This window comes from Ciona robusta, unplaced genomic scaffold (assembly GCF_009617815.1).
Source record: "Ciona robusta unplaced genomic scaffold, ASM961781v2 AP042742.1".
Lineage (NCBI taxonomy): Eukaryota > Metazoa > Chordata > Ascidiacea > Phlebobranchia > Cionidae > Ciona > Ciona robusta.
In genome coordinates this window covers 103,713-122,830 of record NW_028323121.1, presented here as the reverse complement: position 1 = coordinate 122,830, position 19,118 = coordinate 103,713, and the positions used below count along the sequence as shown (strand labels likewise).

Sequence of the window (19,118 nt, the reverse complement as noted above, 5' to 3'; positions counted from 1 at the left end):
ACTCTACATCATTATTGTTTATCAGAAGGACGTACAATCCAATATGGTAAGTATAAATGAAATACAACGGTAACACTGCACATGGCACTCCTCGGCCACGGCGCGATTGAATTTCATTTTCGTTTTTTTTTCGTTGGCACTCCTCGGCCACGACGCGAAAAGCGAAATTGATTTTCATTTTTTTTCGTTTTCAATTTCATTTTCGTTTTCAATTTCGTTTTCATTTTTATTTTCATTTTCGTTTTCATTTTCGTTTTCATTTTCGTTTTCATTTTCGTTTTCATTTTCGTTTTCATTTTTATTTTCGTTTTCATTTTTATTTTCGTTTTCATTTTCGTTTTCATTTTCGTTTTCATTTTCGTTTTCATTTTCGTTTTCATTTTCGTTTTCATTTTCGTTTTCATTTTCGTTTTCATTTTCGTTTTCATTTTCGTTTTCATTTTCGTTTTCATTTTCGTTTTCAATTTCGTTTTCAATTTCGTTTTCGTTTTCGTTTTCGTTTTCATTTTCGTTTTCATTTTCGTTTTCACTTTCAATTTTATTTTCGTTTTTTTTTGTTTTTTTTTATTGTTAAGAGATAAAAAACGTGTGGCAACACTGGGCCACCATACACGTCCCAACAAAGAGATTGAAGCCGATGCCCTTCCTTGAGTTGTAGCTGATAGTCCATTTGTGGCCATGCCGATAACCGCAGACGACTTTTCTACACGTAAATTGAGTCGGTGAGCTACTTTTTTGTTCAAGAAATTATCGGAGGCACCGGAATCGAGGAGAACTTTAATGGATTGACCTTTCACAATCGCATCTACCACGGCGGGACCAAGGCAATCTGGCGCCCCAGCTACTACTGAAGGAGTTTGCATTACAGCAAGATATGGCTGATCCTCATCTTGCTTATCCATAGCCATCATCCTAACTCGGTTCCCATATCGTGCACTTCGGCATGCTCTAGAGAAATGTCCGCGTCTTCCACATTTAAAACAGTCTTCATTTCTGGCGGGACAATTGGTCCGACTATGCGCAAAACCACCGCAAAAGATACATTTACCTCGGACCTGCTGTCGACATACAGTTTCTTCGTATTGGTGCTGTGGGGCAGATCGTTTTGGTTCGTGTTGGTGCTGTGGGGCAGATGCAGCAAAAGACGGCGTGGGTGCGGCGTTTCGTCCCATAGATGTGGAATACTTCTGCGCACGGTCCAGACTATCCGCAAGTTCAAACGCTTTCATCAAGTCCAAGGAATCTACCTCCAGTAAACGCTGTCGGATGACAGAAGAAGAAAGTCCGTTAATAAAGGCATCTCGAGTCAGTTCCTCCCGATACTGATTGGCTTCTACTGCAGTGAATTCGCATTGTCTTGAGAGCGACTTTAATTCTTGTATGTATTCCGGAATACTTTCTTCAGGCGATTGTTGCCTACTGAGAAGCAAATAGCGCGAATATATATTGTTTTTCTTTTTGATGTAGACACTTCGGAGGGTTCGGATAATCTCTTCATAGGATTCTGCTTCTTCAACATACGGATAGACATCGGGCGACAAACAACTTATGACTATCCGCTTCTTGTTAATCGCCGAGGAAGAACTTTGACTTTCACTTAGCGATGATATGAAATCTTCAACCGTCCGTAACCAAAACTTGAAACTTTAGCTGCATCTACTGACGAGGGTTCCACCGACAACTCCTTTGGTCGAAGTATCTTTTGATCCATACGTTATGTTAAATAAATTGTCGAGACCTTGTTTATTTAAACTAAACTTAGGCTTTATTTAACATAACGTAACTACGACCTTAATCAAATAGAATATTAGATATAGATTAAAATAACAACGGAAATGATATCACTAAACTCAGTAAGCTAATTCAAACAGTAACACTGCAACTGAAAGACGGGAGTTAAAACAAATGGTGAAACGTGGCGAACAAAAGAAGGAACACACGAAAGTAATTATTAGCGGCGCGCGCCGCACACAGTGTTGCCGTTTGTGGAATGCTTCACAAATACCAAAATGTGGGGTTTGCGAGTGCTGCGAGATGGAAGTAGGCAATCAAATTTGGAGTTGTATTAAAGTCGGCGGTGGTTCTTGAATGGTACGTTTAGCAGGGTGTGTTGCCACAAGGAATCGTCTGTAAAATATGTTTGCCGTTGGTGTGCCGACGACTACAACCCGATTACCACCTGTGTACGGTTTTGATTGCCTTTGAGAAGTTACGAATGTACGCAAATATTTAAGAAACGTTACGTTGTCGATCGATAGAGCGGTTGTTCATACATTTTGACTTGCGCACAAAGAGCGGTGTTTGGCAGAGTCGGGACTATGTAGCGCTGCTCTGGTCCTGTAAAGTTTCATCGATGACAAGAGAAACATCATTTCCGGCTCTGCGGGATTCATGGTGGTTACGATTTTGTATGCCACTCGGTGAGAAGTCAAAAGGCGTCATGAATGATTCGTTACATTTAGAGACATAACTGGTTACATAACGCACCAACATCACTGGTTTGAACATCCATGGCACAATTGAGAGTTTCCGAAAGAGTGTCGATATAGGCTCTTAGGTTAATTAAAGATGACGTCGGTGGATACAAAATGTGTGTAAAGTGTCTGCAGTAGCAGTATTTTGCTGTTTCAGGCAAGTTGCGGGTCGGTTGGATTTTTGCAGTGTGAATAAACTTGCAGCATACGCCGGTTCGTTTTTAGGAAGAATTGCTTGTATTCTATTGGTGTCGATGGAGGTTAATTTTTCTAGCCAAAGTAATAAATGAACGTGCAGCGTTCTCCTCTTTGCTGAAATTTGACCCGATAAAAATACGTCTTGACATTTTGGATGGATTTGTGCCTGTAGTTTGAAAAAACGTGGTTGAAATTCGACCCGATAAAAATACGTCTTGACATTTTGGATGGATTTGTGTCTGTAGTTTTAAAAAACGTGGTCTTTCCAGTTGCCGTTTTTCCCGGTGAGATATCCAGAAACAAGTTCCTTTAGTATGTGACCGATGTGAAGGGTTTAAACAGAAGGCTGGTCCGAGGGATCAAAACCTCACTGTTCCCAATTGTTGCTCAAGAATGTCGTGTTGGGGGGAAGGTTCGTACGGGTTGATGGTGATAACGAGTTGTTGCACCGTGTCTATGAGGAATGCATGCTGCCATTTCCAAAAAGCAGGCGAAAACGATTTCGCGTCTAATGCTCTTTGAGGTGAACAGCCGAACATTCTTCCGGAATTGATGGCACCAGTCACGGTCTTAAAGATCCATCGATTAAATTGAAATTGAAGCAGCTCGAAACTGTAAATAATCTGTGATTGACGACAGTACTTTCTGCGTAAACGCATGCTTTGAACTGACGTGTTATGATCCTCCTTCTATAAAGGTTTCGCACAGGTTGTTATAAGGATAAAGGAGAGGCCACAATACGCATTCAATTCCCTGTGCGTGTGAAACAGACCAAAGAATTGAATACGCGCGAAACTGTAAATAATCTGTGATTGACGACAGTACTTTCTGCGTAAACGCATTATTTGAACTGACGTGTTGTGATCCTCCTTCTATAAAGGTTTCGCACAGGTTGTTATAAAGGTTTCGCACAGGTTGTTATAAGGATAAAGGAGAGGCCACAATACACATTCAGTTATAAGGATAAAGGAGAGGCCACAATACACATTCAATTCCCTGTGCATGTGAAACAGATCAAAGAATTGAATACGGGTTTCGCTTTCCAAAGTGTTGGCATGGTCAACGTACTTTTTGTAGGAACTATGTGCGCAGGTGTAGAGATGCTCGTATGCCATTTGCAGTCGTAGCTTTAAGGGATTATCCGGAAGACTCGAAATGGATTGTGAAACTCCTGCCGACTTTACAATAATCCGGAATCCCCCTGTTTTGACACGGTACCCGTGTTTTTTCTTGGAATAGGGGCCACAGTCGATGGTAAATGGTGACAAAATCTTGTGTTCCTTTTGGTTAAAACCTGTCAAGCACTCTGGCCATGCAGATAATTTTGGAGCAGCGTTCGGGCAGTAATTGCAAGTAGGCCTGGTTGCAACAATTCGTTTCGCAAAGCTTGGTTTAAGAATTTGAGGAGACAAGCAAATACATGTGTCACATTGCGACCACGACGCCTTTTCAATCCACGTCTTCAGGTGACCAGCTACTTGTTTTGTCCCACAGAGGTGTGAGACAATGTTGAAAATAAATGAGAGGACAAGAGCTCAAAACGGGCACGTTTTTCTTGAAAAGCAGCGTGGCGTTTTTGTTGAATCTAAAAAAGTCAAAAATGAGGAGATTGTTTTGCTTTTTTTTCCAAAAAAAATTGACGTACCTGAGGATCGCAAACGATTTGGGAAAAGCTTAAATCCATTATAAAGTTAACATGTATGCTTTTAAATCGTTGCTTAAATCTTGATTTAAAACTCTATATTAAAATATTTTCAAAACAAGTTTATACAAACATTCATGGTGGAAGTTATTTTACTTTCGAACCTATAGGTTCTAAACAGAAAGGTTCAAAACAAGGATCTAAGCATGAAGAGACTCTTCGCAGGGTTACGAAATCTGAAAGAGAACAAGTTAGCATCTGTGTAAAAGATAATATTTGATTGTCTTACCGTTCGTTGATGATTGAAATATTAGAGATAATAAGGTGAGGAGGTTAAAGAAGTGTTAAGAATTACAGATGATAAAACGTTGAACTTGGACAGGTCAGACTATCCAAATGCAAACAGTATCAATATGTAAAATGCTAATATGCTATATCTGAAATCTAAAAAGGAAAATTGCAAATTAATTGAGCGAATGTGAAAAAGCACATATAACAAAAAATGTGGAATGGAAATAACAAACTAAAAACACAAGTGATAAAAAGTTGAACTTGGACAGGTCAGACTAGCAAAATGCGAACAGTATCAATATGTAAAATGCTAATATGCTATATCTGAAATCTGTCGTAAAAAGTTTAATCCTTTCTTTTTTTAGACGGCCCAGGCTTTTTGAAGTGCTATCAGAGGTTTGTATGTTGCTTTGCTTTGTTAGCAAATCTTTTGCAGCTGCAGCACAATAATTTGACAGCGTCGGTGATGCAACATGTGGAAGATTTAAAGCAATGTTCTGGGCAACTTTTAAATGAAGTGCGAGCAAGTGCATTGATGCACCCATTCTTCATACTAAGTAATAAAAATAATTTATTGATTTGGGCATTTTTGTCTCGGATTATTCATTTTGAACTTTGTCCATTATTTTTTCTCAACTTGTTCCGGGTTGAGGAAACATCTGTTTGTACTTTCCCGGTTACTTGCGTTCTTTTCGAAGAACTGTTAAGACTGCAAGAAAACACAAATTACCATGATATATGAACAAACACAAATTACCATGATATATGAACAAGAGGAGTAGTATTAACTTACTTTTTCGCCATTGTAAGAATCGTGAACAGTAATTTAAAAGGGTTTCTTGTGATGTAATAATATATCTGAAATAATTTATTGATTTGGGCATTTTTGTCTCGGATTATTCATTTTGAACTTTGTCCATTATTTGTTCTCAACTTGTTCCGGGTTGAGGAAACATCTGTTTGTATGTTAGCGTCAGTCAGATCGTCAAGGTCATTTTTTATTCGTTCCCAATTCGTTGAAATTGTCTCCATCAGCTGACTTTTTGCTATTTCCGGGCGAGTGAGCCATTCGCAAGTAAATAATTTAAGCTTTGCTTTAAAGTCGTCATTAGATGCAGACCTCGGGGAGTGTGGCAATTCCGTATGGTCTAAGAAAGTCTTTTGGGAACTGTTGAAAAAACTATACTTTCCCGGTTACTTGCGTTCTTTTCGAAGAACTGTTAAGACTGGAAGAAAAAACAAATTACCATGATATATGAACAAGAGGAGTAGTATTAACTTACTTTTTCGCCATTGTAAGAATCGTGAACAGTAATTTAAAAGGGTTTCTTGTGATGTAATAATATATCTGAAACAAACATACGAATCAATACAGAGTAAAAACAGCAGTGCGATTTGTTGTAGTTGGGCAACGGAAGAAAACGCCACGTGCGACAATTTCGCGCAGAGCTAAATCTTTGAGAGATTTTTTTTATTGAAATAAAATAATACAAACAATGGCAACTATGCCGAAGCAATGTGTACAAGTAGTACACAGCTCAGGTGGTTGCACCCCACTTAAAGAAGTTCGCCCACATGCTTTAGCAATATAAAAATCCAATATAAAATTCCGTTTTTTGAGCATTTTCTGCGTTATATTTATATTAAAAATCTGGTGGTTTCGCTTGGATTCTAGATCGTTGAGCATTTTCTGCGTTATATTTAAATATATTAAAAATCTGGTGGTTTCGCTTGGATTCTAGATATATACAGAAAACGTGCACACAATAATAAACAATTCACAAGAATGCCAGTAATACTAAATGAAAGGTGCCTTAAGTCCAGTTTTCAACCTTGTACCAGAATTGCTTAACTTTCGGGCAATAATAAAACGCGTGTAATTGTTTCTATTTCTGTTTTGCATGAAACGCATCGGTCAGTGTCTTTAAAAAGAAAAGTGTTTCATTTGTTACAATAGCGTGGTTTTGTAATTTTATTTGAAAATGTCTTAATTTTGTTCCAACGTGCAAAAATAATTGTTCATGTAAACTTTCTCCCAGTCGTCTATGTTCCCAATCATTGCGCACCATTTTTGCTGCGTTCCGAGAATTGGTTCCTCCAACGCCGCAACAATGCTTCGGTACATCGAGCTTGTCGAATTTAATTCTCCTATGCCATTTAACAATTGTTGCACCCTACTGGCGCTCGATGTTATTCTCTATCACAATATTGCCTGTGTCCCAGCTTTCAGGTATAGATTTAATGAGTTCGTTATAGCGTTCGTAGTCGCTCTTATTATCTTTAACGTTGTATTTTGTAACAATTTCAGTATAGCTCATATAGGTTCCACCTTCATTTATTAGTTGATTATAATTTACTATGCCGACATTTGCAAACTCTTGGATGAGAAAGGAACGAGATCGGTATTTAATTTTCGCGTTCAACCACAATGTTCTCGAGCTATAATTTTCTCCCCCAGTGCACCACAGTCATATATCCGTTTGAGCGTTAGTAAAGTGGTTCGGAGCGCTCGGATAGGAGTATACGCTGGAAGTCAACAGATGTTTCACGCAGTGATGATTGTAATGTTGCGATTAACACCCCCGTGTTAAAGTAGCGGGATTCAGTTTCTTTCCATGGCGATCGATATTCTGGGTTTAACAGAATTAACCATTTAGATTGTAAGGCTAATATGTAAGCATCGATGTTTATCATGTTCGTTTCTCCAAGTTTTATTTCGCGACCAAGTGTTTTTCTCTTTATGCGTTCCCATTTTGAGCCCCAAATGAACCGAAAAATCTTTGTGTTTAGTGATTTCACTATGTATTTTGGAATTGGCGTTGGGAGAACGCTTGCTTTGTAGGTGAGTATCGGGATTATCGGGGATTTCACGACCGTAACCTTTCCAAGAATGGTAAGAGGCCTCCCGGACCAGATGTTTAGCAAAGTTGCTATTTTCTTCAGCGGCTTTGTCAAATTTAGGTCAATTATGACTTTAGCGTACTCAATGCCCAAATATTTTTTGTGGTCTTGCCGCCACAGGAGGTCCAAATCCATCATAGGTTTACTTAAACATTTTCGTTTACTACCAACGTAGAAGGCTTGTGATTTTTGGAAATTAATCACGCATCCAGCTCTTAAGCCAAACTCGTTCAGATTTTTGGAAATTAATCACGCATCCAGCTCTTAAGCCAAACTCGTTCAAAGTCGTTTTCTCAAGCCAAACTATTCTCCTCACCGTCGGTAAATATCACGGTGCCATCAGCCAGAAGCGATATCTTAATTTCCGTATCATTAATTTTGACGCCCTTTATCAGCTAGGCGAATTTCCGCTGCTAACGTCTCGGTGGCGAGAACGAATAGTGATGGAGATATCGGATCTCCCTGCCTGCAACCTCTGCCTATTTCGAAGAGGCGAGACACATGACCGTTATTTGTTATTACATATCGGGGCTTTCTGTAAAATATACTAATCCATTTTCGTATGTATTTCCCAACAAACCCCCAGTTTTTTATCATTTCGTAGACAAAATTAAAGTTCAGTGTGTCAAAGGCCTTATAAAAGTCTAGGCTGATAACTGTGCCTGGTACGTCTTCTAAGTCACAATAGTCAAAAAGTTCAGTGTGTCAAAGGCCTTTATAAAAGTCTAGGCTGATAACTGTGCTTGGTACGTCTTCTAAGTCACTCTGCCTATTTCGAAGAGGCGAGACACATGACCGTTGTTTGTTATTACACATCGGGGCTTTCTGTAAAATATACTAATCCATTTTCGTATGTATTTCCCAACAAACCCCCAGTTTTTTATCATTTCGTAGACAAAATTAAAGTTCAGTGTGTCAAAGGCCTTCTTATAAAAGTCTAGGCTGATAATCCTGGTACGTCTTCTAAGTCACAATAGTCAAAAAGTTCAGTGTGTCTGTCACGTTTTTACGCGTGACGGATGGATTTTTAATTGGAATTAACTATCGAAAAGTGTCTCGAAGCTGGTCCCGTTAATCACCGTAGCTAAACGTCTTTCTTATTCCTCTTACTCACAACCATACGTAACTCAGTTCACTCTTGTATATCATGTTTTCTACGAACCACAACACGCTTATATACGCAACGATTTCACGACAAAAGACACAAAAAAAAACAAAAGAACAGCGTGATAACTGCAGCGTCTAGATCCGTAACAGCAGGAGTGTTTGGTTTGGCTCCAGACCTTGCAGTTACGTTCCACGACTTCCGCGATACGTAATTATCGATCTATAGATACGGCAGATGACCCAGAAATTCACGCACAATACATAATATGAGGTTTAAGGAATAGCAGCCTTTTACGCATCAAAGCGTGAATTTGTGACATCACCCCCCATTTAAAGAACTTTGTTAAAAGTTAACAAAAAAACAACATAAATTCACTGTTTGAAAACGGATACATATTACACAAATATAATTTACGATGAGACGTGGTACACAGAATAAAAGTCATGAGCGGCTAAGATAATCAGCACCCACGTTATCGGCGCCTTTGATATATTCGTATTTGCTTCGATAGTTTTGGAGAAACAGTGCCCAGCGCATTATGCGGTCGTTTATGAACTTAGCCTGATCAACATAAACCAGGGGCTGATGGTCGACTTGTAGTCTAAACTCAACACTGTAGAGATATCTGGAGAACTTTCTGATGGCCCATACGATCGCCAGACATTCCCTCTCGATGGTTGAATATCTGGATTCGGTCTTGGTCAGTTTCTTGCTCGCGTAGCTCACGGGGAGGCACCGTCCGTCGTGAATCTGACCAAGCATAGCTCCGATGCCCTCGTTTGACGCATCCGTCCGCAGCACAAATGGTTTTGATACATCAGGTAGCTGTAGTATGGGGTAATTTGTCAAATGCCGTTTAAGAGTAGTGAATGCTTGCTCATGGGCGTCATCCCATGTGATGGAACTTGGTTGACCTTTTTTTGTCAAGTCGGTCAGTGGTGTAGCGATGGTCGCATAATTTGGGATAAAATCTCTGTAGTATCCGGTCAGTCCAAGGAAAGCTCGGACTTCCTTTTGAGTAGTTGGCCGGGAAGCATTCTCAACCGGTTGACCTTTTTTTGTCAAGTCGGTCAGTGGTGTAGCGATGGTCGCATAATTTGGGATAAAATCTCTGTAGTATCCGGTCAGTCCAAGGAAAGCTCGGACTTCCTTTTCAGTAGTTGGCCGGGAAGCATTCTCAACCTTTGTCACGTTGTCCCTTTGTAGTCCAACCACCCCGTCAACTAGATGATGCCCTAGAAAGTCGAGATTGTCCGTTCCGACAACACATTTGAAGTCGTTGAAGTAGTACTCGCAGAGCATCGAGGTGTTCTTCCCATGTTTCCGTGTGTACAATGATATCATCGATGTAGCATTCGACATTGTGCAGTCCTGCAAGTATTCTGCGCATGGCTCGTACAAATGTGGCGCTGGAATTAACCATCCCAAACGGCATCCTTATGAACTCGTACGTTCCATCTGGTGTCACAAAAGCCGTCTTGTGCACATTTTCGCTACCGGCACTTGCCAGTAACCTTTCGACAGATCTATTTTGGTAAAAAACCTGTCTTTGTAAAGTTTTTGAAATATCGCTTCTGCCGACGTCATAGGTTCGGGGTCGAATACCGTTACTTTGTTTAGTTTCCGAAAGTCGATACATATCATCCGATTAGATCCGTCTTTCTTTTTGACGATGACCACTGGTGACGCGTATGCGGACTCTGAGGGTCTGATGACTCCCATTGCCATCATGTTGTTGATTTCCGTTCTTAGTGATTCGCGTACACTGTATGGTACTGGATAAGGCTTCGAGCGTATTGGCTTCTCATCCGTGACTGTGATCTTGTGTTCGATAATTCCCATCTCACCCGGGACGTCCGAAAATACATCCTTGAACGTTTGCACAAGCATTTTGACCTCTTGTAGTCTTAAATGCTCTAATTGATTGCCGTAACAGATATCTTCAAGCGACTCATTAGCTCCGAGTGTTGGCACATCCCATGGTGTCTCTTCCTCTTCGGCTACCACTCCTATAACTGCCGAACTGGCAGTGAGATTGTGTCCTTCTTCGGGACTTGGTCGAACCTCACGTTCCACGTATTCCTTCAGTAGATTAGCGTGGAATGTTTTCAATCTTCCATTTATGTCGAGTCTGTAATCATTACTACCCAGCTTGCTCTCAATGGTGAAAGGTCCATTCCATTGCATCAACAGCTTGTTATTATCTGTGGGTAGAAGAACGAGGGCTCGGCTGCCGACTTTTAACAGTCGGCGTTTCGCTTTTCGGTCGAAATAGCGCTTATAACGAGTTTGCGACTTTTCCAATTCGTCGTTAGCAATCTTTAAAGTGTCCCGGAGACGTTCTCGTAATTGCATTACGTATAAATAACTGGTTTGTACCTCTGGATCTGTCTTGCCGTTGGTCCACATTTCTTTGAGTACATGCATGGGCCCTCCGTACCGTCCTCCCATACATCAGTTCAAAAGGCGAGAAACCCGTGGATTCCTGTCTCACCTCTCGATAAGCAAATAGAAGCGGGTTTATATACCGATGCCATTGAGCTGGTTGGTCGCTGCAGAGCCTCCTTAACATACGCTTTAGCGTCCCATTGAAACGTTCAACAAGACCATTGCACATCGGATGATAAGGCGTTGTTGATAAGTGACGTATCCGTAGTAGCCTTTCGACTTCTTGCATACACTCCGATATAAACTGTGTGCCCATATCACTCAATACTTCTTCAGGTATGCCAAGCCGACTGTACATATCAACCATGGCCTCCGCTACTTCTTCCGTACTGATTCCTTTTAATGGCACTGCCTCCAGGATATCTCGTTGCGTAATCCACAAGCGTCAATATGTAGCGATGCCCTCTTCCACTTGCCGGTAAAATTGGGCCAATTAAATCTACAGCTACCTTTTTAAAGGGGACGTCGACCAAGGGCATGCGCTCCAGGGGCGCGATCGGTACTCTCCCCTTTTGAATGGTGCGCTGGCAGATGTCGCATGACCTGCAAAACCGGCGTATATCTCCGTTCATGCCGGGCCAATAGAAGGCTTGAAGAATCTTGTCTTTTGTCTTTTTAGTTCCCATATGGCCTCCCATCATTGATTCGTGCGCCACTTCCATTATCTTATTCCTCAACTTCCTTGGAACAACTATTTGGTTCAGAGGTTTTCCATAGTTAATCTTCGGAGTCGTGAATTTTCTAACCAGTAGACCATCCTTTTCAAAGAAGCAAACTCTAGTGGTACCTTTGCCTCGTTCATCGTTCATTTCCCGATACTTTTGCAGGCTCTCCGTCTTGCAGCTGGGCACTCATGAATCCGCTCTTGTCAGTGACCGGCCAGTCGTTCGGCGTTGGGATCGTCAAGGGAGGAATTCCCCCAGATTTTGCCGTCTGCGCTCTCGTCGTCACAGCACATGCGATACCCCACTGTCTAAGTTTTTTTCCGCGAATAAAGTTGAAAACTGCCTTTCTCTTTTTGCTGTCTCACAAACCAGCCACATTATATGAAGCATTATTAACTGACAGTTGAAAATATAAACATAATAATCAGTAATTCATTCACCGTATAGTTAGTAGTTGCCATGACTGTATTCAATGAGCCTTTTGAGCCGCCTTTTTATATTGTGCGATAAGTCTTATAAATTCTCCCCGTATCACGCCAAAACAACATCCCTTGCATTGCGTTTTCTTTCGGCGTCCGGTCAATGTCTGTCCATGTTCGGTTCTAAGGTAAGATTGAAATCCCCCCCCCTATGATTATGTCTGCGTTAGATGCGGAGCGAAAAACCGTTCGAAACAAATTCTCGAAGAAAGTTGGATTGTCTTTGTTTGGCGCGTATATGTGTTAACTAACAGTAGCGTTCGCGATTGGATTCGAACTTTAGCCATTATATCTACCCTCTGGGTCGACATTAATATTCACCAAACTATATGACGTTTTATTGTCGCATAGTATTGCAACACCTCTACTACGATTATTTTAATATTCACCAAACTATATGACGTTTTATTGTCGCATAGTATTGCAACACCTCTACTACGATTGGAGCCATTAGCCCAAATGATCTGTGCTCCCCATTTCAGTTCCCATAGTTTTTTACAGTCCACGGAACCATGGGTTTCTCTATGATTATGTCTGCGTTAGATGCAGAGCGAAAAACCGTTCGAAACAAATTCTCGAAGAAAGTTGGATTGTCTTTGTTTGGCGCGTATATGTGTTAACTAACAGTAGCGTTCGCGATTGGATTCGAACTTCAGCCATTACATATCTACCCTATGGGTCGACATTAATATTCACCAAACTATATGACGTTTTATTGTCGCATAGTATTGCAACACCTCTACTACGATTGGAGCCATTAGCCCAAATGATCTGTGCTCCCCCCATTCCAATTCCCATAGTTTTTTACACTCCACGGAACCATGGGTTTCTTGCAAAAACGTAAAGTTAAGTTTTTTTCCGCGAATAAAGTTGAAAACTGCCTTTCTCTTTTTGCTGTCTCGCAAACCAGCCACATTATATGAAGCATTATTAACTGACAGTTGAAAATATAAACATAATAATCAGTAATTCATTCACCGTATAGCTAGTTGCCATGACTGTATTCAAAACTGCCTTTCTCTTTTTGCTGTCTCGCAAACCAGCCACATTATATGATGCATTATTATCTGACAGTTGAAAATAAAACATAAACATAATAATCAGTAATTCATTCACCGTATAGCTAGTTGCCATGACTGTATTCATATCCACAACCACACAAAAATGGCTTGTCGCCACATGGTTCTTTGAGATTTCTCTTTCCGCACTTACGATTATTCAGTTTCTTTTTACATGCCGTATTTTTACAGGTTTTACTCGTATAATCTTACTAAAACAATTTAAAGTTAAACAAGTGCAAACAAGAGAGTACTTCTGACAAGCCACGCATTCGTAGCAGCCATCTTCTAAACGAAACTCCGGTTGAAGTGTATTGCAACACGGCATTTTTCTCATTCCTCTTTGGCACATAGGGCAGATTGTTTCTTGTATGTCACTGTTTTTAAGGAACAAGTCGTCTGTGCAGCAGGCGCGTGCTACGTCAAACTCACATTAGCAACCCCAGCAATGATATGACTTCGCACTTTCCGTTGTAATCCTTCGGTTTTGCAGTTCGGACAACACACCGGTAGCCTTGTTACACTGAGACTAATGGAGTGCAGTTTTGGTTTATTGCCGTCTTCAGGGCTCAAAAGTGGTCTTTTCGACATTGACTTTTCAGGTTCCGCTTCATATTTTTTTTCTGTCTCCTCCTTCTCACCTTCTTCTCTTGAGCTGCTGGTACTTGCTCGAGGGCCGGTGTGGTCACTGTTTTTAAGGAACAAGTCGTCTGTGCAGCAGGTGCGTGCTACGTCTTTTCCCTGAGTTCCAGAACATTAGGACTTGAGCTGCAGGTAATATCAATTTTTGTCCCCTCCTTCATTTCGGCAATTCCCACAATTTTGCTTTTTTTCAAACCCAATTTTCTTCAATAATTCAAAATTACCTCATAGCGTTTGATTTGTTTTTCTGTCTTAAAGTTTAAATTAGGTCGTTTAAACAGATTGTTCTTTTGGGTGCCCACCACCCTAGCGAAACTAGCGATCGCACTTTCCGTTGATAATCCTTCGGTTTTGCAGTTCGGACAACACACCGGTAGCCTTGTTACACTGAGACTAATGGAGTGCAGTTTTGGTTTATTGCCGTCTTCAGGGCTCAAGAGTGGTCTTTTCGACATTGACTTTTCAGGTTCCGCTTCATATTTTTTTTTCTGTCTCCTTCTCACCTTCTTCTCTTGAGCTGCTGGTACTTGCTCGAGGGCCGGTGTGGTCACTGTTTTTAAGGAACAAGTCGTCTGTGCAGTAGGTGCGTGCTACGTCTTTTCCCTGAGTTCCAGAACATTAGGACTTGAGCTGCAGGTAATATCAATTTTTGTCCCCTCCTTCATTTCGGCAATTCCCACAATTTTGCTTTTTTTCAAACCCAATTTTCTTCAATAATTCAAAATTACCTCATAGCGTTTGATTTGTTTTTCTGTCTTAAAGTTTAAATTGGGTCGTTTAAACAGATTGTTCTTTTGGGTGCCCACCACCCTAGCGAAACTAGCCTTTTCGCTCATCTTGCAAAACACGTCCGCACGCTAGCCTAACTCGCTGGTCTCCAACAATCTTTGAGAGATAGAGACGCGGTTGCAAGTTGCAACGATTTGGCGCCAGGCAGCGGCCACTTACTATCGGTGCTTCGCATCATTAGCATATTAGAAAGAGCTGCTGGCGCGGCTTGACTACCTACGATCGCAAGTTAACGCATTAAGCAGATTTAAAAACGAACTGGTACTGTTGCGTACTAACATATCACACCTTGCTTGAAAACTTCGCGAACTTTACTTCTGAAACGTGACCTCCTTTCAGCTGCGCTGGCATTAAACTAATGGCAAAAAAACGGAGCTTCCGCTTTTAAACAAGCCTATTTGTTCGAGTCAGACCTACTTGTTTCTTTAATTGTTCATAGGGCGCACCTGATTGAACGAGCGCTTTCAGCCACTGCTTCTCTCAAATAAAATTTGCATAAAGCGAGGCGCGCAAGAGAGAAGCCCCGGTGAAATGAGACGATTTAGAACAAGATAACAGCCGCATGCCAAGAGTCTGTGGGGGGCGGCTAAATGTTGAAGTTGTGTGTCGCGCTCCGCAGCCTCGCGACGACGCTGTTCCATCCTGCCCCGACGCACACGCTATCCGACTCCGCAACGCATTGCACACCGATGTAAGACACTTGTACGGCACATCTCAGTTTATTGTACGGTGAAAGTGCGACATCGAGCTTAGAGACAAAGTGAGAACAGCAGGGTATTTGCAAGCCCCGTACTGCCTCAATGTACAGAAAAGTGAAAGGTTTATATAACAAAAAACACGTGTAGCAAAGCAATAAAACGCGTCATTGGCATGTGGCAATTGCCTCGCCTGGCATACACACAACTGGGTAATTGTTTTATTATCACGATTAGAATGACGGGAAAGTAGATGTTACGAAAGCAGCGAAACTGCATTCCATTCCTATCATGCTTTTGTTTTTGCTCCACAACGTTCCTTTATATTCAATCTTTATGCATTAGTGTTATAAAATTTAGCTATCATTATATCATTAAATCTGTGCTAGAGCACAATCAACCGCTACAAGTCCAATCGACAATTGCCCTCGAAAGAGGGAGAGGCGGCTGCAACTTGCGACAATTTCGTTTAGTGCAACGGCCAGATTACAGGACAAAACAACCACACTCTTCGAGAGATAGCGAGTCGGTTGCAAGTTGCGACGATTTGGCGCAAGGCAGCGTCCACTTACTATCTGTGCTACAGCTGTTGGCGCTTGACTAACACGATCGCAAGGTACAGCAATAAGCACATACATTTTAATTGTACCTGGTACTGTTGCATTACTATATACCATATCTTGGTAGAAAACTACATGGAGACTTGTATTTACGTGACATACCCTGTATAGCGGTTAAATTTGGTACCGATTATACGTTATCGTTTCCCCATTATATGTTATGGTTTCTATGTTGATGCGTAATTTATGTCCAGTTAACCTTCTCGTTTCTGGCCCGTTAGGTAGTAGTTTGCGCAGCTTTGTTAGCCATATAGCGGCATTTATTATTCGCGACTGTAGTAATTCTTATTGCTTAATTTATTCTATTTGAATAAGGTGTTTTGTATAGTAGCTGTATTGTTTTGAAACACTTGCTGAACACTTGTTAATCCATTGTGGATCGTTCGTTTCTGGCCCGTTAGGTAGTAGTTTGCGCAGCTTTGTTAGTCATGTAGCGGCATTTATTATTCGCGACTGTAGTAATTCTTATTGCTTAATTTATTCTATTTGAATAAGGTGTTTGTATAGTGGCTGTATTGTTTTGAAACACTTGTTAATCCATTGTGGATCGTGATTATACGTTGGAATACAGCTCAACTTTGACCTTTGTTAACTTGGCAGTTCTGGTGATAGTTCGTTCGGGGGTTGTGTATTTATGGTCTATTGTGCCTAGGTTTGTCTGGATTGGGGGTTTGTGTACTTGAGTGGATTGTTAGGTTGGGTATGGTATGGGTTTATGTGAGTGCTTTGTGGGTATGGTATGGGTTTATGTGAGTGCTTTCCTACAGCTGATAAGTGATACAGTTCTTTAGTCAGTTCTCTATTTTTCCTTTTCTCCTTTTTTTTCCAAAGTCTGTACATTTTACACCCTGACTAAACAGCCCCTGAGCGAAAGAGAGAGGTGCCGAACCAGTGACGTCCCACAAATTAAAGATTTCTTTTGAGGTCAAATGGCTCTCTTTTCAGAGCCAATAAAAAACAGGCAACAGATAAATTAAACAGTTCTTCTTAGAACTATAAAAAAGAGATGCTAACGGTTCTTGTTAAGAAGCTTATGAAAGAGATTAAACGGCTCTTTTCACAGCTAAAAGAAGATATGCAAACGGTTTTTGTTAGAACCTAATGAGATCAAACGGCTTTTTTCAAAGCCACTAAAAGAACACGCAAGTTCGATGCCAAGAAGGACTACACTTTATATAACTGCATGCGTATTGTTTATTAACGTGCATTAACTATGTGAAAGAAATAAGGAGTGTTTTATTTACGAACTCTGCACAACACAATATATTTTTACATCTCGGCACTGAACATAAAGAACATGATGATGCGTAAATTTGTGCTAGATTATTCATCTCCATAATGCAGGACTAAAGTGCTATCTAATTAAGTTCACAACACAAATTTAACCACTGGGTGGCCAACAAAAATAAGCAATTGAATGAGCGTATGACTGGAAAAATGATGCAACTTAAGCCACTAACAAAGCACATGAATAGGCAACTACAATTGAAAATATATCACCCCCTTACTCCGGAACTGGTGCTACCTAATTTACTTCATTGCAGAATTTTTACAAGCGGGTGGCCAAAATATTGCTTTTAAAAAGGCAACTAAGTAAATAAAACAGCAATTGGCAAGCAACTGGAAAATCCACCGTTAAGTAATTTAAAGTATAAAAGAAACAATTTGTGTTGGAATAAATTACACTTTGTTGCAGAACAGAAGAGGTGGCTAATTCTGTTTACATCACAATTTCGAACAGCGGATGATGGCCAATTTCTTTTTAAATGAACAAACATGCAACAGAGTGAGAAAATGTGCTGTGTATGTGTATGCAAAAGGGAGTGACTTGCACGACTTTCGGTTGCCACTGTAGGAGAGTATAGGCGCTGGGAGCGCAAGAGGTCGATCCCCGCCGGTGGCCTGCGCGGATGTCGGGCTCCACCGCTTGAGGCGGTATAGGCGCTGGGAGCGCAGCAGGTCGATCGACGGGAGTGGCTTGCACGGCTATCGGTCGTTACTACTGCAGGAGAGTGTAGGCGCTTGGAGCGCAGCAGGTCGATGATCCACGGGGTTGGCGGATACGTTGTTGTTACCTGGTTGATCCTGCCAGTAGTGATATGCTTGTCTCAAAGATTAAGCCATGCTTCAAAGCAGGCTCTCGAGCCTGAATAATAATGGTGCATGATGGAGAGTAATGGAATAGGACCTCGGGGCTAAATACAGTTTCGCGAGTCCTATATAGCGAACAAGTACCGTGAGGAAAAGTCGAAAAGCACTTTGAAGAAAGAGTTGAAACATTGCGTGAAACCGTCGAGAGGCAAACGAAAAAGCCTGTCGGGTCTGCCGGCCGGTCGGGCTTGCGGAGCGAAGTATCGCGGAACCTCGCTGCGCTCTCGGACGTCCGGTCGGCGCACTAGCGTCAGTGGAGGGCCGCGACCGGCTGGGAGGGGCGGACAAGCTGCGGCGCGCAAGGTAGCCCTGCCTTTGGCCGGCTGGTACAGGCGCGGCGCGTGCAAGTGCCGCCGCTCGGAGTGCCAAGTGGGGCCACTCTTGGAAGCCTAGGGCCCGAGCCCGGGTGGAGCAGCCGTCGTCGGTGCAGATCTTGGTGTTAGTAGCAAATATTCAAAAGAGAACTTTGAAGGTCGAAGTGGAGAAGGGTTCCATGTGAACCAGTTGGAACATGGGTCAGTCGACCCTAAGGAACCGAAAGGGAATCGGATTAATATTCCCGAACCTCAACACGGAGATTATTGGTGCTTCGGCGCCTAGTGCGGTAACGCAAGCCCGGGAAGAGGACCCACATTCTCTTTTCTTGGTAAGGGGTGGCAACCCTGGAATCGGTTTGCCCGGAGATAGGGACATGTGACCCGCAAAGCAACATCTCTTGTGCTGTTCAAAAAGCCCGCGTCGGCCCGTGAAAATCCAAAGGGAGATGGTGTAATTTTCGTGCGAGGTCGTACCTATATCCACATCAGAGCGAGGCGAGATGCTCGCGTTGCCCCGGCGGGCCGAAAGGGAATCGGATTAATATTCCCGAACCTCGACACGGAGATTGGTGCTTCGGCGCCTAGTGCGGTAACGCAAGCGAACTCGGAAACGTTGGCGTAGGTCCCGGGAAGAGGACCC

The 19,118-nt window shown here is 41.8% G+C and overlaps 2 protein-coding genes and 2 pseudogenes across 3 annotated transcripts; all 4 read right to left on the bottom strand.

The window, feature by feature from the left end:
* Positions 1 to 2: 2 nt before the first annotated feature.
* Positions 3 to 4,356, bottom strand: LOC149723796 (uncharacterized). Its single transcript, XM_089893435.1, has 3 exons — positions 4,318 to 4,356; positions 3,741 to 3,901; positions 3 to 1,644 (listed from the first exon to the last, which is right to left on the bottom strand). The coding sequence occupies exons 1-3, from the start codon at positions 4,354 to 4,356 to the stop codon at positions 114 to 116; spliced, it is 1,731 nt and encodes a 576-aa protein (XP_089749561.1). The 3' UTR covers positions 3 to 113.
* On the bottom strand, positions 1,740 to 11,872 carry LOC149723794 (uncharacterized; annotated as a pseudogene). The gene is made up of 5 exons (XR_016386890.1): positions 5,889 to 11,872; positions 5,399 to 5,831; positions 4,604 to 5,314; positions 4,318 to 4,550; positions 1,740 to 4,257 (listed from the first exon to the last, which is right to left on the bottom strand). The product of XR_016386890.1 is annotated as an uncharacterized LOC149723794 (transcript).
* LOC149723795 (uncharacterized) lies at positions 7,093 to 7,641 on the bottom strand. The gene has a single exon (XM_089893434.1). It carries the CDS (start codon positions 7,639 to 7,641, stop codon positions 7,093 to 7,095), a length of 549 nt encoding a protein of 182 aa, XP_089749560.1.
* A 1,457-nt stretch (positions 11,873 to 13,329) lies between the features above and the next one.
* Positions 13,330 to 14,879, bottom strand: LOC149723793 (uncharacterized; annotated as a pseudogene).
* Positions 14,880 to 19,118: the final 4,239 nt, after the last annotated feature.

Coding starts and splice junctions, on each gene's coding strand:
- LOC149723796 (XM_089893435.1), bottom strand. CDS start 4,356: ATGGATTTAAGCTTTTCCCAAATCGTTTGCGATCCTCAG. Junction 3,902..4,317: donor AAATCGTTTGCGATCCTCAG/GTACGTCAATTT, acceptor CCCTATTCCAAG/AAAAAACACGGGTACCGTGT. Junction 1,645..3,740: donor GCACATAGTTCCTACAAAAA/GTACGTTGACCA, acceptor ATGCAGCTAAAG/TTTCAAGTTTTGGTTACGGA.
- LOC149723795 (XM_089893434.1), bottom strand. CDS start 7,641: ATGGATTTGGACCTCCTGTGGCGGCAAGACCACAAAAAATATTTGGGC.